At 45.2% G+C, this 17,575-nt stretch overlaps 1 protein-coding gene across 1 annotated transcript in view; it reads left to right on the top strand.

Annotated features, from left to right (window-relative positions):
* The window catches only part of LOC126284312 (uncharacterized), a 76,897-nt gene that overhangs the window by 27,879 nt on the left and 31,443 nt on the right, over positions 1-17,575 (top strand). Inside the window, exon 2 of the mRNA XM_049983146.1 lies at positions 17,068-17,362. Within this exon, the coding sequence (XP_049839103.1) occupies positions 17,068-17,362 (295 nt within the window). The remainder of the gene's footprint in view (positions 1-17,067; positions 17,363-17,575) is intronic.

Below are 17,575 nucleotides of genomic sequence, written 5' to 3'. Positions count from 1 at the left end.
CGAAGCCGCATTCGCATAATATATTTCGAAACTCAATTACATGTGAGACACTAAATACCCGGATAAGATTGAGTTCGAAAATGAGAATTATGCACCGTCAGACGCTGCGGTAGACTGAGCTCTTACAGCTCGCCGAAGTGGGACTAATTTATGGTGAAAACCTTTTTGGTAGGTCCTAGAAAGCAACCTGCTTGAGTAGTCAGTGGAACAACAGCAGAAGAGTTTTTCATTTTTTCCCCCAACGTCTGATTCCCAATTACATTAAGTAAGATCTTTACATGCTTGAAAACCACTACACCTATGGCACACGATGATAGCACCGGTTTTCTATTCTTAGCTTTTATAAATACGATCAACGAAAATTAATGTTTTGTCCGAATCTCTTCACAAATTTGGACTTCCGACGCTAGCCTACCGTATGAAGCTGAGTAGGAACGCACCATGTCTCGAAGGAAGCGCAACACATCAGTACACAGGCCAGCATCTACAGCCTTAAGGTTAAGGCGAGAGCGTGAAATGTGTAGGCACGCCGGGATCTAACCTCCAGGTCGGTCCTGCTGGATGAAACAGCGCCTTTCTCCACAAGACACGGCTCACGCGGCGGAAGGCACATGCTCCGCTGTTTCCGTCTTTCACTCCCATACAGTAGTTAAGTGCAACGTGATGATCGTGAATGTTCCTTTGGATATGGCAACATTTTTGCTTCTGTGGGAACCTTTGATGGAAAGCCGACGTTATTCGTGCGAAATCTCTTCGAATAAATTCAGATAACCGATGTTCATAGTATGCTGTTCGATAATTCTGCTGTCATCGTCCTGTAACTCGCTTTCGGGTTACGAGAGTAAGGCAAGACAGGTTAGGACTCTGACAGAGGCATATAGACAGTCAACTTGGCCTCGCCCAATGCGCAAATGCAATAGGACATAAAATTGCTAATATTATAAGTACAAAGTACTTTCCGCTGTACACTGTGCTGTTCGTGACCATCGGTCGCGGCAGTCGCTCTTTTCAATTCTGAGCATACAGTGATGAAAACGAGCGTTTGGCGTTATTGGCCGGGAGGCCCCTTGCGGGCCACCTTGGTGCAGGTCTTATTACATTCGACGCCACATCGGGCGACCTGCGCGCCGTATGGGTAAGAAATGATGATGAAGACAACCAACACAACATCCAGTCCCTGAGCAGAGAAAATCTCCTACCCAGCCGGGAATCGAACCCGGGCCCGTAGGACGGCAATCCGTCACGCTGACCAGGCAGCTATCGGGGCGGACGGCGTACAGTGAGCACATAAAGATGCCTACAAGAAGATAACGGCTCCCGTTAAGCATGAGGGTCCGGTGAGAGATTTCGCCTAATGTGGTGCAGCCCGTAACACAATCGTCGTGCGTTTCGCTCTTCACATTCTCGGCCGCACTCTGCAGGGGCAATGAAGACGCTCCTGCTGCGTTTTCGATGGGAAGTGTTTGCTCACCAACAATTTTCTCGTCCTGAGTTTCATCTCTGCTCACATGAAACACTGGCTATGAAGATAACCTTTCTGGCAGAGACAACGAACTGTGAGCGAGCGTAAGGAATTGACGGAAAACATTGACGGCTGCGTTCGATGACGAGCGTATTGGAAAGTTACCACAACGCTACGACAAAAGTCTAAATCGAAGCGGGAAGGTGTAGCTAACTACCGCAGATAAAACAGTTTTGATTTTCATTGCGATTTCCATTTCACGACCGATCGGAACTTACCTTCCATATACGTCTCGAATATACACTGAAGAGCCAAAGAAATTAGTACACCAGCATAATATGTTGTAGGTCCCTTGCGAGCACACAGAATTGCCACAACGCGTCGACGAATGTTCCAAGTCGTGTTGGAGGGAGCTGACACCATAAATCCTGCATGGCTGTCGATAAATCCCGAAGAGTAAGGGGGGAGGGGGTGGAGATCTCTTCTGAGTAGCACACTGAAGGCATCCCAGAAATCCTGAATAATGTTCATGTCTGAGGAGTTTGGTAGCCTGCGAAATTGTTTACACTCAGAAGAGCCACTCTGTAGCTATTCTGGACGTGTGCGGTATCGCATTGTCCTGCTGCACTGCTGAAGTCCGTCGGAATACACAATGGACATGAATGGATGCAAGTGATCACACAGGATGCTTACGTACGTGTCACATGTCGGAGTCATATGTAGATGTATCTGGGGTCCTACAACACTCCAAATGCAAACGCCCCACACCATTAAAGAGTCTCTACCAGCTTTAACAGTCGCCTGCTGACATGGAGGGTCCATCGATTCATGAGGTTGTCTCCATACCCGTACACGTCCTTCCGCTCGATACAATTTCAAACGAGACTCGTCCGACCAGGCAACGTCTTTCCAGTCATCAACAGTCCAATGTCGGAGTTGACAGGATCAGGGGTGGTGTAAAGCTTTGTGTCGTGCAATCATCAAAGGCACACGAGAGAGCCTTCGGCTCCGAAAGTTCGTATCGGCGGTTTTCGTTCATTGGTTCGCACGCTGACACTTGTCGATGGCCCAGCACTGAAATCTGCAGCTTTTTGCGGAAAGGTTGCATTTCTGTCACGTTTAACAATGCTCTTCAGTCGTCGTTGGTCCCGTTCTTGCAGGATCTTTTCCGGGCCATAGTGATGCCGGAGTTTTGACGTTTTACCGGATTCCTGATATTCACGGTACACTCGTGAAATGGTCGAATGGGGAACTCCCCATTTCATCACCACCTCGGAGATGCTGTGTGCCGCCGCTCATGCGCAGACAGTAACACCATGTCCACACTCACTTAAATCTTGAGAACCTGCCATCCTATCTTGATAACATGGCATTGTAGCAGCAGGAACCGAACTAAAATCTGCGGTAGGCGTTGCCGACCGCAGCGCTGTATTCTGCCTGCTTACATATCTCCGCGATTGAATACACATGCCTATACCAGTTTCGTTTCTTTGGGGCTTCAGTATATATATATATATATATATATATATATATATATATATATATATATATATATATAAAAGTGCTGATATTGTGATCATTCGTACGTTAGAATGATGTACCCACTTCAGTGTGGTAGTTGTTTTTCCTCTGCCTCTAAACGTCTTCCCGCAGGTGCGTCACATATTTTACAGCCTGTTTTTTTTTTTAATCGTCTTAATTGTTGCTCCACCAAGAGGACAGCGCCTGTCAGGTCGTAACCGCATCACTGAGTGGACAACGCCTGACAGCCTGTCAGCAGAAACTAATCGTTTTGCATCAAAGCGTCCACACATCGAACTCTGATCTACTGATAGGAGAACATAAGCATTAAGTACTGCTCGTGTAGTTACTATTCTGCAAATGAAATACATATTGATGAAGTTTTGTTTAGTACACCACCCTCAACCACCAATAAAGATATCTGCACTTATATCCCTAACACCCTACATGTATGTGTATGGGCGTGGTTGTCTATCAGGTACAGCAGCAGACTTCTGCCTTGGCAGTTCCAGGTTCAATCTTGGGTAGGGGCAGGAACCTCTCCTCGTTCCTGTCTTTGCAGAAGGGTTCCAGGTCCATTCATACAAGTCTAAAACTGGTATCGGGGGTGTCTCTCGGGAACGAAAGGCTGTCGGAGCGATGGGCGCGTTGCCCTCCCCCTCCTAGTGCCACGTGGATAAAGGCTAAACTGTAAGTTCTGTCAAGCCTATACTCCGTCACGGGCTTGTGCTGTGCTATACTATACACATACAGGGGCCACGATTTCCGTCCCTCGAAGCAGTGAAAGAAATAGCGGCAGGTGCCGTCAAGGAGCTCTCAGCGGAAGAATTCTAGCCCTTTTTCCATCAATGGAAAATTCACATAAGATTTTGTAGGGATAGACATCGGGAGTACCTTGACTCTGACAGTGATTTAGAGCAATAGGCATGTAGTTCTATGGGCACACCTCGTCTAGTTAAAAGTAAAAAATACACTCCTGGAAATGGAAAAAAGAACACATTGACACCGGTGTGTCAGACCCACCATACTTGCTCCGGACACTGCGAGAGGGCTGTACAAGCAATGATCACACGCACGGCACAGGGGACACACCAGGAACCGCGGTGTTGGCCGTCGAATAGCGCTAGCTGCGCAGCATTTGTGCACCGCCGCCGTCAGTGTCAGCCAGTTTGCCGTGGCATCCGGAGCTCCATCGCAGTCTTTGACACTGGTAGCATGCCGCGACAGCGTGGACGCGAACCGTATGTGCAGTTGACGGACTTTGAGCGAGGGCGTATAGTGGGCATGCGGGAGGCCGGGTGGACGTACCGCCGAATTGCTCAACACGTTAGGCGTGAGGTCTCCACAGTACATCGATGTTGTCGCCAGTGGTCGGCGGAAGGTGCACGTGCCCGTCGACCTGGGACCGGACCGGACCGCAGCGACGCACGGATGCACGCCGAGACCGTAGGATCCTACGCAGTGCCGTAGGGGACCGCACCGCCACTTCCCAGCAAATTAGGGACACTGTTGCTCCTGGGGTATCGGCGAGGACCATTCGCAACCGTCTCCATGAAGCTGGGCTACGGTCCCGCACACCGTTACGCCGGCTTCCGCTCACGCCCCAACATCATGCAGCCCGTCTCCAGTGGTGTCGCGACAGGCGTGAATGGAGGGACGAATGGAGACGTGTCGTCTTCAGCGATGAGAGTCGCTTCTGCCTTGGTGCCAATGATGGTCGTATGGTTGTTTGCGCCGTGCAGTTGAGCGCCACAATCAGGACTGCATACGACCGAGGCACACAGGGCCAACACCCGGCATCATGGTGTGGGGAGCGATCTCCTACACTGGACGTACACCTCTGGTGATCGTCGAGGGGACACTGAACAGTGCACGGTACATCCAAACCGTCATCAAACCCATCGTTCTACCATTCCTAGACCGGCAAGGGAACTTGCTGTTCCAACAGGACAATGCACGTCCGCATGTATCCCGTGCCGCCCAACGTGCTCTAGAAGGTGTAAGTCAACTACCCTGGCCTGCAAGATCTCCGGATCTGTCCCCCATTGAGCATGTTTGGGACTGGATGAAGCGTCGTCTCACGCGGTCTGCACGTCCAGCACGAACGCTGGTCCAACTGAGGCGCCACGGGAAATGGCATGGCAAGCCGTTCCACAAGACTACATCCAGCATCTCTACGATCGTCTCCATGGGAGAATAGCAGCCTGCATTGCTGTGAAAGGTGGATATACACTGTACTAGTGCCGACATTGTGCATGCTCTGTTGCCTGTGTCTATGTGCCTGTGGTTCTGTCAGTGTGATCATGTGATGTATCTGACCCCAGGAATGTGTCAATAAAGTTTCCCCTTCCTGGGACAATGAATTCACGGTGTTCTTATTTCAATTTCCAGGAGTGTATATAAATAGTGATAAAATGAAATATCTCAATCCGGTTAACATAATTCGTGAACATTTACACTTTTCAGGTACTTAAGAGTGAAAGAAACAAACTGAAATTCCGTAAGTATGCAGGCTCTAGTAATAAGAAAGTCAAATAGCAAACTTATGGCTTAGGTGGAACAACAGTGGAATGGGAACTCCTAACAGCTGCTTGGGGATGTTTTTAGTCACGCCGCAGAGCCTCGACCCAGGCGCTCTTCTTGCAGCTTTTCTTTGTCAGCAGTGACAGTGGCAGTGAAATAGCCACTGCGAGCTGCTGCTAAACGAGCTTCTTTGCTAACACCTGCCTTCCCTTCTAAGCCTCCTCAGCCGAGACGAACGCCAAGGAGCATGTTGTGCTTCCGGCTTTCGGTTTACTTATAGATAATTTGAGCCAGCATGAATCGTTGGATGTTCTCATGTCGTTATAAACTGTGCTTACTTTAATGATAGAAACATTATCTGAGGAGCGTTTGTTAATCCGAATAATTTACTTTTGGACGCAGCACACAGGCACTCGACGTAAGGCACTCGCTTCTGTAAACTTTCCTTTCGAATCAAAAACCAAGTCTCGTCGTACTGGAAATTTATAAACAGTTTTATTTCTTAAGAAAGATTGGCAGTATCATTCTGCTCTACATGTAACTTCATGCCCGACGTAACTAAAACGCTCAGCGATAGTAGGTCAACTCTACAATGGACATCTGTCAAAAAATGGTTCAAATGGCTCGCAGCACTATGGGACTTAACACCTGAGGTCATCAGTCCTCTAGACTTAGAACTACTTAAACCTAACTAACTTAAGGACATCACTCACATCCATGCCCGAGGCAGGATTCGAATCTGCGATCGCAGCAGCAGCGCGGTTCCGGACTGAACCGCTGGGCCACAGCGGCATGCTGGACATCTGTCTACGCTTGATTTTTCTTGATTCAGTTGATGTATTACATTTAGCAAAAACTTTTTCTGGTTACTACACAGCGGGGTCGATTCTGAAAAGAGAACTATGTTCTCTTCAGAAAACCTCATACGATTAGGATAAAAATCATATGAACAAAAAATATCGTAAACTGGGTTTTTCGAACTCACGAAGTGGGAAATTAGAATTTCAAGTGGAACATCGACTTGAATAAGGGATGGGTCTGAGGAAGGAGTTTATAAACCTTTTTCGTAATAAATATTCGTATGCTGCATTGACGTCGGTGATGACACCTTGAACGGCAATACATCATTATCTGTGATGTTTTCATAGTGTTGGTTTTCCTATGAGGTTACGTGATGTCGTCGATGTATGAACAGCCAGTAAAAACTAAAGAGAAACTTATTGTTAGGCTCTTAACAACCTGTCCCTTGTGCAAAAAAAAAAAAAAAAAAAAAAAAAAAAAAAAAAAAAAAAAAAAAAAAACACCTGGGCCCGTGGGAGAGGTGTGAGAAACAATACGCGCCAATGTAATGCATATACTTCGACTGATTATCATTACTTTGAACACTTGCTACGATATTAGGATGGTTCCTTATCTCGGGGCATTAATTTCACTATATTTTGTACAACTTTAATTCCACGTGGTGAGACAGTTCGCCATATTCTGAGGTAGTGAACCTGAGCTCCGAACTGTCAGTCGGATGTTACTGTCAAACTGAGTGTATGCGCAGTACAATGGTGGCTGTGTATTCTGTGAGGATCAGAATTCTCACAGTTAATATTTGGACACAACGAACAATCGTAATTAATTCATTCATTTATTTTTCACGTTTCGTGGATTAGGTGGATAAGGAAAAACATCGGAGGTATGGAACGAGTTTATTTATCCGTTAACAAAAGGTAAGAAAATTATAAAAATTTCTTATATACACTGTAATATCCGTAGGGTGTCAGTTTACTGTCTAATACTGTTTGCACTAACACTTTCTAAATTTTACTTGATAAATTACAAGGACAACACGCTCGTCGTAAAAAATTGTTGACTGGTTAGTTAAATTAAATAGTTGTTGTTTATACGGTAATGGAAGCTTAATATTATCTAACAGCATTTATATATAAACTTTCCTGCTACCAGTCACGATTTTCTTTTTTTCATAGTTTACACGACGCGTTTCGGGAAATGATTCCCATTTTCAAGTGTGTTTTCTCTGTGTACTACGCCACTTTTACGTATTGTCTTAGATGTGTTAAGTTTTGCTTTGTTTTGTTGACCTTATTGAAATACATAAAAACGCGCAATTTAGTTAACTATCGATTTTTATATGTAGCTAGTGGTGAAATTGGAAGAACTTGTACATTCGGCTGACTTTCAAGAAACAATTTATAATGGACAAAATCTAACTGAATTGATCTTCTTAAAGAAAATTGCTGCTTTCTACATCAGCAAGAACAAACACATACCTGTCTGGTGGACACGTAGCTTCAGAATTAACACTAATACCTGTCATGTAGCTAATAGGAAAGTCTAGTGCTTTAATCTAGATTATCAGATAATGCACAGAAGATATGGCTGATGGGACACATTTCTAATTTTGTTTTGACTTGGTTGTGGTACCCAACTTGTTACACTCTGTCACGAACAGACGAATATGCTTCAGGCGTTTCAGCTACGGCGCATGGTTACAGTTCTTTTGCCATCCAAAGTAAACAGCGCACTGTCTTAAGTAACGTACGTAAATCCAACGTACAGGTCTATTTTTTCCTGTAGAAAGATTACACTTGCAACCAATAGCATCTTAAAATTGATAATATTTGCCAAGGTGGCAGGGAGTAACAGCAAGTGGTAAGAATTTATTGTGCAGTATACAACTCTTTTGAATATTACAATTTACTGACGACAGGTTTCAGATGACAAGGAAAGATTACCAAGTTCCAAACAGTGACGACAGCTTTATCACTATTTGCAACTAGAAAATGGATGCTTGCCATGGTCGAATATAAATGCTAGTATTCAAATGTGACTCAATATTACGTACAATGAAACATTAGTTCGTGACTTACATCTACCATTGTACGTCTTGCTACATTAACCTGATTTGAATTTATAGCCGAATAAACCATTTCGTCTTACTTATGAAAGTGTGAAAAGGCGGTTCTTTGGAGTAGGTACTGGTATTCATTCTTCCAGAAGAGCATCGATGTATTCATTTCACCTTTATGATCGTCGTGAAATCTTCTAAATAATCAGAAAATAATTTGAAAATTATTGATTTATCAATACAAGGATGAGGGCAGTGTTTTACGGTTTAGTTTTCTCTTTATATTTTGTAAAACGCTATTTTATTGTGACCAGTCACTCGCGTTGTTAGTGAGTGACACGTGACTGACTCAGTGTTCATGTGCAAATTAAAAAACAAAAAATCTGGGGTTCGATACCCCGCATGTCCTAAGGTTTTATCCTTTCACTTACTGCTTCTTTCAAATCTATCACTGATTCATGTGTGTGAACAGTTTCGAATTGCAGCGTGCTTTCGAATCAACATGAAAGTGCAGCTTCCCAAACAGCTGGCTGGGTACGTCTGTTGCAAAGTCGGAGGAAGGCAAAGTTGTACCCTTGCCGAAGCACAGTGCCAGTAAAGCCTTCGGTGTTCAAACTAACCGTCGGGCTTATATTAACATTTTAGTACGAGCTACGAAACGGGATGAGTATTTCCTCACGCTACGCTGGAATTGAAGGTGGAATCAGCCATGGCTCGTGAAGAAGCCCACAGAGAAAGAGTGGGTAGTTGGGTCAGGACGGCCGATCCGTAGTGAAAGCTAAATGAGAGTCGGGAACGGTACTGTCAGCCGCCAAGCTGGCAGCCAGGCAGGTGGTAGCGCTGTAGAGAGACGTCCCAGCCGCAGCCGCAACCGGTCGCGCAACAATGCCCTGTGACGCCACAGTGTGCGGAGGGCAGTGGGGCAAGGTCAGGCGGGCTACGGGCTGATACGAGTAGCTGGGACTGTGACGCGACCTCCAGGTCGTTTGTTAGTCGCGGACAACTGCAGGCTCCACTAGCGGCTGTGACAACACTATGTGCATTCTGCAAGTTCACTCTAAATCCTAGACGACCCACAACCGTACTGCACACCTGGCACGTGGGTCTCGACTCTGAGGTAAGCCGGTTCGAATTCTGGTGGTGCAAAATTTTCACTGTTTGTGACGTGTCGTGCATTAAATTCGAAACCATTTTGCAGTTTCTCGTGAGGTGAGGGCCTGTGACACTGTTAATAGTGAACTGTCGGATGGGGACAGGGAGCCTCTTGGTGCAGTTCGCGACGCGTATGCTATGTGCCGGTATCGGGGTTTCATGCTCACCTTTCCCTTCATCCATAACAATACGAATCCAACACTAGATTGTATCAGCACTCATCAGTGTTACCTATACGACACAGACACACGTTTGACACTTTATAACTTGCTAGAGAAGCCAATGGAAGATCATGTACATCACTACATTGCCTAGAACGGCGATGCAGCTACATTTTCTCACGTATGCTCTTTCCCTTAGTATGTGACTACTCTGACTTAGTTATGTTAGACAGTGAAGCAAAATCTATATGCAAAAGACCTTCCGGTATTGTTTTGTGACAGAGAAAAAACCTGTTCAGTTAAAACAATTTTGTATCATCATCAACAAATGCCTTTGTGGGATAAATGTACTGGGAGACAAGTGTAGGGATTCAGGCATCTTACTGCTCCTTTCTGTTGAACGAACATCTTATTTACTTCTGATGCAAATATAATATCTTAAGAAAACGGGGACTGAATAAATGCAAGTAAACGAGCAGGTCAACATATTGAGAAATATTAATGTGCGCTAAACAGGGTGAAATGAGCTTCTTGATTAGTTTATTTATGCAGTGACTCTTAACTTGAATCCAGTTTCATCAGAAGTTATCTTACGACCATTAACGTCTCGTTCTGGCACCAGCAGGTGATTATTTGGTCGTATGAAATTTCATAATATAAGACCAAATCCACATTTACAGCTGTACTCTGAAGGTAACCGTTCGGTGTTCGACGAAATGAACAAAATGTACCAGTTATAAAACCCCTATCACCAACCCTGATGAAGTCTCCTCTTCGTATTTCATTTGTGAATGGTACCCGGGAAGTAAAGTAGTCCGTATTCCGCAGCATGAACCAGAGTCTAATTTTAGAGTCGTGGGTACTAAGTGAAATGAAGGGAGAAGCAGACTGTATGTAGCTTAATTTTGGAACGCGATCTCTCGGAATTCTGTGAGAATGGTTTTCTGTGATAACAGCGCTTTTCATAGTGTTTCACAAAGCGCTGTGGAAATCGGTGGGGAATTGTACTGCTATATTTCTCTTTTCTAAGTTCTAGGGGACTGATTACCTCAGATATTAAGTCCCATAGTGCTCAGAGCCATTTGAACCATTTGAACCTACTGCAGAATCGTGCGCGATCACAAGAGATTTGCCAGAAGTATTCGTGATATTAGTTCTTTACATGAGTGACGAGAATCCTGCCAATACAATACTCTCTGAACTAGAAGCTGGGTTCAAATCGCTTGTTCTTACGGCGAGATACCCACATGTTTCCCAGTCCTCTCCCAGTACGGTGTACTTACACTGAAATCTGTGCCCCCACAGAATGTGTGATGGACGCTATTTAGGGTATACCATTACTGTTATGTAGAAGAAGTGACGAGGAACTGAAATTAACTCACTGTTCTAAAAGGTTGGGGCCGATCGCCTGGAACATAGTGTCCGCCGCGATTGCAGCCTAGTGCGAAGCGTGTAGACACTGTTTAGATGCTGGAGTTCGGGGCGACGTCAGCTCGATGCAACGTACAGTGCTGAGCGTTAAAGTTACACCATGAAAACTGTTTGTAGCAAAGGTCAGACTGGCCGAAGTATACTAAATATTGGGATATACGAATTATTAACGTCTCAACACAACCGCATAAACCAAGTAAGAGTAACACCATCTACATTGCGTATACAGGGTGTCTCGGACTATGGCCAATATTCTGGGATATGACAGGAATTATCTTTCGTGAAGTAAGCATAGGCTCTAAAATGTATACCTTAAGATACATGAGAACTTATTCAGTTCAAGAGATTTGTTTCACAGTATCGAAGATGTAGAAGTGTTGATAGCTGTTAAGGTATGCAGTTTAGAGTTCATTTTTACTAGACTTTTTATCTAAGAATCGTCGTTCTCACCATATCAATGAATACTGACCATTCCTCCAGGAACACAATGATGCGGGTTTCTCATTGAGAAATCGCGTCCGATTGATGGATGTTTTGGGAAGAGCGTGTTGTGCCTCGTGTAAGATGTACGAAAGAGTATATTAGCACTTCTCGGAATTCGACAGCAGCAGGATCGTGGGCTATAGTGAGTGCAGTGCATTGCTTAGCAATAATGGTTTTTGTGTTTAACGGGATCCCCCGAGTTCCATTTGAGTATGGAATCGACGGGTTCGGGAAGGCCATTAACGTCAAGTAGGACACAGCACCCCTTGGGGTAGAGCACCGCTGATAGCCTCGGCCTTAAGCGCCCGTGTAAGTTGCTCCTCCTGCTATTAGCGCACTAGATGGCAGACATATTGTCTGCTAACCCGTGCATGATCGTACAGCAAACCACGTAACTCGAGTTCGAATTCAACAACATATCACAAGTCTAGCTATTGCTTGTGCTCACCCGGCCTGCCTCTACGCAGAGGATGTGTGTTTTCAGCTCGTTTTCCACATCTCTCACCCACTGAGAACGTGTGGTGATGTTCAGGCGCGAGTCTGGCAAACCACCAGTCGCCAGGCGCTGCGACTGATGGCCACTGATTTAGAATCAAAGCAGCATGAAGTGATGTACCGGTATCGGTCATCCAAGGTCATATCCTCCCAATGCGGGTAAGACGTTGTTGCAGTTGTGGGTACTGAATTTCGCATCCTTTACCTCAAAAATACACGCAAATTTATCATATATTTCTCCTACTATAGGGCAAAAGTAGGTTAAAACCGTGTACCTTAATGTTTAATTCTGATGAATTATTTTCAGTGATTAGTGAGTGTCCCAAATACGGTTAATCACACGTCTTATATATTGAATAACATTATACTAGTCCGGTTGCAGCTTGTAATAAACCACCTCAACACAAAAATAAAATACCCAGTGTCGCACCACCCATGTGGAAAATAGGTTAACCATTTATATGACTGAAAAAACTAGAACACAAGAAAAATATTTTGTTCTCATGCAAAAAATATATTAAAACATATAAATCATTGAAAATACCACCACGGGATACCATAAATATGTTTTTAATACCAAAACTGGTTTTTGGTAAAGAACAAATTTTCAAAATTTGATAGCAATGTAGACAAAGTTCGCAGTAACTGGTCCTCGTAAAAAAAATAAAAAATAAAGAAAAACGTTATTAAGAGTCCAGACGCGACAAGGTACAATCTGGCTCTATCCCTCCTCCGACAATGAAATTGAATACAGATTTTTCAAAACATGATTGCTCCATCTCTGCCCTCCTCAGATGATGAAGTCGAAAAATCTTGTTTTTCTTCTATTTGTGTAAGCCCGTCTAGTCTTTCGAACTGATTTTTTTCTGCTTCTGTGTCTTCTTTACTGCTTGGCCCTTTGGTTCTTCCCCCTAAAAAGTTTTCGTTCTTTACTTTTATTTTCTTCATTATCTTTCCTGCTTTTTCTTCAGGTACGAAATAACGTTTCATTGGAGTGGAGGTCAGTATTACCGTTTTTCGTGGTTGCTTGTATTGTCCATCAAGCCAGCCTTTGGAGAAGGCACTGGAAGCTTTGGTGACACAGAATGACAGAGGCGTACCGTAAGTTCCAGCAGCCGCAGTTAGTTCGCCGGATGCCATTTCCGTAGTCCCAGAAACAGCTACCAACTCATCCTGTGGTTCTCGAAATTTTTCGGTAGTACAAATTGAGAAAGTTCCGTAGTCCCAGAAACAGCTACCAACTCATCCTGTGGTTCTCGAAATTTTTCGGTAGTACAAATTGAAAAGATTGCCTTGGCCTACCTTAACTTAAGGGACATACTCTGGAAATGTCTCACTAACCTCTAGTGAGGCTTTGCCTTGTGGTTTTAATTATTTAATTTTTCCTCTCTGTCTGCTCTACCCATTTTGGTCCCAGAGTGCAAAACTGAACAAAACGTGGCGTCGGAAAATTAGTATTCACATCACGTTCATCCCATGAACATTGAATCACACTGAAAAATGTGCTTCATCGAATTAACTACTTACCTGTTCCGTAGCAGATAATGTTTCACTTCAAAACTCTGCTCCCAGAACGTCATCATCGGAGAAGCTTTCAGCGTTAACATTAAAAAGTCTGCCGGCCGGTGTGGCTGTGCGCTTCAGTCTGGAACCGCGTGACCGCTACGGTCGCAGGTTTGAATCCTGCCTCGGGCATGGATGTGTGTGATGACCTTAGGTTAGATAGATTTAAGTAGTTCTAAGTTCTAGGGGACTGATGACCACAGATGTTAAGTGCCATAGTGCTCAGAGCCATTTGAACCATTAAAAAGTCTACAAGGAAAAAAAAAACAGGCATTTAGTAGTGAAGATTACGTACAACTTCCCGAAAAGGCCGCTGCTACAGTCCGATTAGAATGACTTGACAGCTGACGTCCGTCACTTGCCGCCACATTGTCGTCACATCCGCTCCCGGCTACAGCTGGTTGTAGGCGACATACAAACACGGCGGATCTGTTCACAAATGCTGCTCACGTGTAACGCGGAGCAATGTTGGAAGCGGCTAACGCGACGTATGACAGAATCGGAAGATGCTCAGTCGATAGGAGATTTTAAATGACCAATGAGTGAACTGCAGCAGACGGCGGATTTCGTAGCCGTTAATTTAAACACGTGTTCTAACCTTACCACAGCCTCGTGATGCGCAAGGTCACCGAGAAAACTGTGATCAACAATCTGCGGCAGACCTAAACTCACAATTGTTTGGTTCAAGCATTTATGGCTAATCTTTACGAGCAAACCCAAGATAGAAAAATTTCACCATGTGTTTGTTTGCATAGCCATCTTCCACAGCAGCATTTCATTTTTAGCGGCAAAAGAAAACTGTAATTATCCCTGTCAATGGTTTCCTGAAACTACCCTCACAATGGTGACGTGGGATGCCGCGTTAAAAGCTGATGAGCAGTTCCGGTTTGCAATTTGTTGCATATTATACGCGACACAAGCAGTTTCCAAACGAAAAAAAAGATTGGAAAGTAAGAGCAAAGAGAAACGTCTATACGTTTATGAAAATGACGCAGCGAAGTATTAGAAATAAAGAAATCGTATTTAAGTAAGTTAACTTAAGAGAAATTATAATCAAAGTTTTCTTACAAGATTTAGAAAAATATAAAATTTAGCTGCGTTGGACGAGATTCTAACTTTGGACCTACTCAAGTCACGTTCGTACAGAGATCACTACGCTACTCCATTTCAGTGCAAATGCTCTTGTATTTATGAGAGTGGTGCCTGCGTCGCCACGACTAATTGACAGCCTTCAAAAATTCGGCTTCATGCTATGTCGTGTGAAGCTTCTCTAATATAAGCCGATCTCTTTGATTATAATAGCTGTATAAACGACGCTGAATAGCGTCTTGCGTGGAAGGATCTAGTAGTGGTGTGTATTTTGTTAGCATCGCTGTGCGTACTTACACACACACACACACACACACACACACACACACACACACACACACACACACACAATATATATATATATGTGTGTGTGTGTGTGTGTGTTTGATGTGGTTTCAATGTGTGATGAAATAGGAAATGAAACGGACAGACCTAGGTTCCGGGAGCCAAACACATCAAGAAAGAAAGAAAGAATAAGGAATTGGAAGTGAAGTAATTGTTGTGGTAGTTTGGCAACAGTGAACGGTTCCGCGTGAAGTTGAGCAACCTGATTGGAGGGAACCAGCTACAAATCGCGAAATGTCAACTTTATCACACCAATACCAGCAATAATCACAGATGTGGTTCTACTCAGTTGTCCACTACTGTATACGCACAATGCTATTTTAATGACTAGTGGTGCAGAACCCAATTGTTTTTCTCAATACATCGGCGGTAAAGACGACATTTCTGTTTCTTTTTTCGATTATCGTAATGGGTCTGCTTGGACTCTTATCGCTAGCTCTGGAACTCTTTGGTTGTTCTCGTTCTTGATCGTAGTGTGAGATTCCAATTTTGGTACACCTCCCACTTTCATTGAAACATCCCCCCTATCATCTCTGCTCCTCGCCTCCCCCTCCCTACCTCTGTCCTTTTCCTGGGCTCCTTCTTCTCTTCCCCCCCCCTTCCATCCTCTTTTTCTCTATTCCCCACCTACCCTCTCTCTGACTCCCCTGTCCCCCATGAGTCCATTTGCAATCTCGTTCTCTGCCTTGCCCCCTCCCCCCCCCCCCCCTTATGAGTCCTCTCACTCCTTCGGCTCCTTCCTCCACCCCCTTTTGCTTTTTCCTCTCCTCCCTCCCTCCCTCCCCCCATCAGCCCTAGGTGGTGATGTGTCATCTCCTTACTAACATTTAGTGCAGTGTTTTAAATGAGCTGTAAGTGTTGTGCGTCTTTTCAGAAGTGCAGCAAATAAAAACCATACTGTCGCTGGGGGCGATTTTTTTTTAATCTCTTGCGAAGAGAAGCCAGTCTGTCGCCGTGCATTTTCTTTATTGTCTGACTACTATTGTACCTGTCTGCTTACCCTGTTTTTAATTAGCATGACCAACTCTTATTTTACATTTTAACTACCACAATTTTGCACCATTTCACATTTTAAAAGTCACTATTTTTATCGCCTGCATTTATTATTTATTATCTTATTATTATGTTTTTAACACTTCTGTAGGCTGAAGAGCGGCGTACTAAGCTGCTGTCAGCCTTCCCCCCCGCCCCCCCTCCCCCAGAAGGTATGAAATTCGGACTGAGAGGGAGCTCTGCTGCAGTGTAGTGCATCCTCAGGGACGGAAATTGATTTTGTATCTGCGAACCACACACCCCTCTCCATGAACCATGGACATTGCCGTTGGTGGGGTGGCTTGCGTGCCTAAACGATACAGATAGCCGTACCGTAGGTGCAACCACAACGGAGGGGTATGTGTTGAGAGGCCAGACAAAGGTGTGGTTCCTGTAGGCGGGCAGTAGCTTTTTCAGTATTTGTGGGGCAACAGGCTGGATGATTGACTGATCTGGCCTTGTAACACTAACCAAAATGGCCTTACTGTTCTGGTACTGCGAACTGCTGAAAGCAAGAGGAAACTACGGCCGTAATTTTTCCCGAGGGCATGCAGCTTTACTGTATGAAGATTAGATGGGTAGATCACATAACTAATGAGGAAGTATTGAATAAAGTTGTGGAGGAGCTTGCTGGACAACTTGACTAGAAGAAGGGATCGGGTGGTAGGACATGTTCTGAGACGTCGAGGGATCACCAATTTAGTATTAGAGGGCAGCGTGGAGGGTTAAAATCGTAGAGGGAGACCAAGAGGTGAATAAACTCAGCAGATTCAGAAGGATGTAGGCTGCAGTAGGTACTGGGAGATGAAGAAGCTTGCACAGGATAGAGTAGCATGGAGAGCTGCATCAAACCAGTCTCAGGACTGAAGACCACAACAACAGGTACTAAAACTACCGTCATCATTTGCCACGCGCACTGAGGCAGCTGTTAACGGCTTGCGGTCTCGCTGCAGGTGCCGGCGTTGGCGCTGATGGCCGTAGCGGCGGCGTCCCCCGGCTACCACCACGTGCCGGGCATCCCGGCGAGCCGGCGCGCCGAGTACTACCTGCAGAAGGCGGCCGGCGGCTACCTGTTCGGCTACGACACGGGCGACGCGGCGGCGCACAGCCACGCCGTCGAGGCGGACGCCGGCAACGAGGTGCGCGGCCGCTACCAGTACACCGACGCCGCCTCCGGCCGCCGACTCGGCGTCTCCTACACTGCCGGCCGGCGCGGGTTCCGCCCCACCAGCGTAGACCTCGCCGCAGGTCAGTAGCTTGCGCCGTGCAGTCGCAGCACATGGCGCAACACTATTAAATGGTCACTTTTTCGATACCCCGCAATTACCCCCACTGCGTGGCCGAGCGGTTCTAGGCGCTACAGTCTGGAGATTCGCGACCGCTACGGTCGCAGGTTAAAATACTACCTCGGGCATGGATGTGTGTGAAGTCCTTAGGTTAGTTAGGTTTAAGTAGTTCTAT

The sequence above is a fragment of the Schistocerca gregaria genome, chromosome 8, assembly GCF_023897955.1.
Source record: "Schistocerca gregaria isolate iqSchGreg1 chromosome 8, iqSchGreg1.2, whole genome shotgun sequence".
Classification (NCBI taxonomy): Eukaryota; Metazoa; Arthropoda; class Insecta; order Orthoptera; family Acrididae; genus Schistocerca; species Schistocerca gregaria.
The sequence above is the reverse complement of the archived record's forward strand: the minus strand, read 5'-3'. Positions and strand labels throughout refer to the sequence as shown.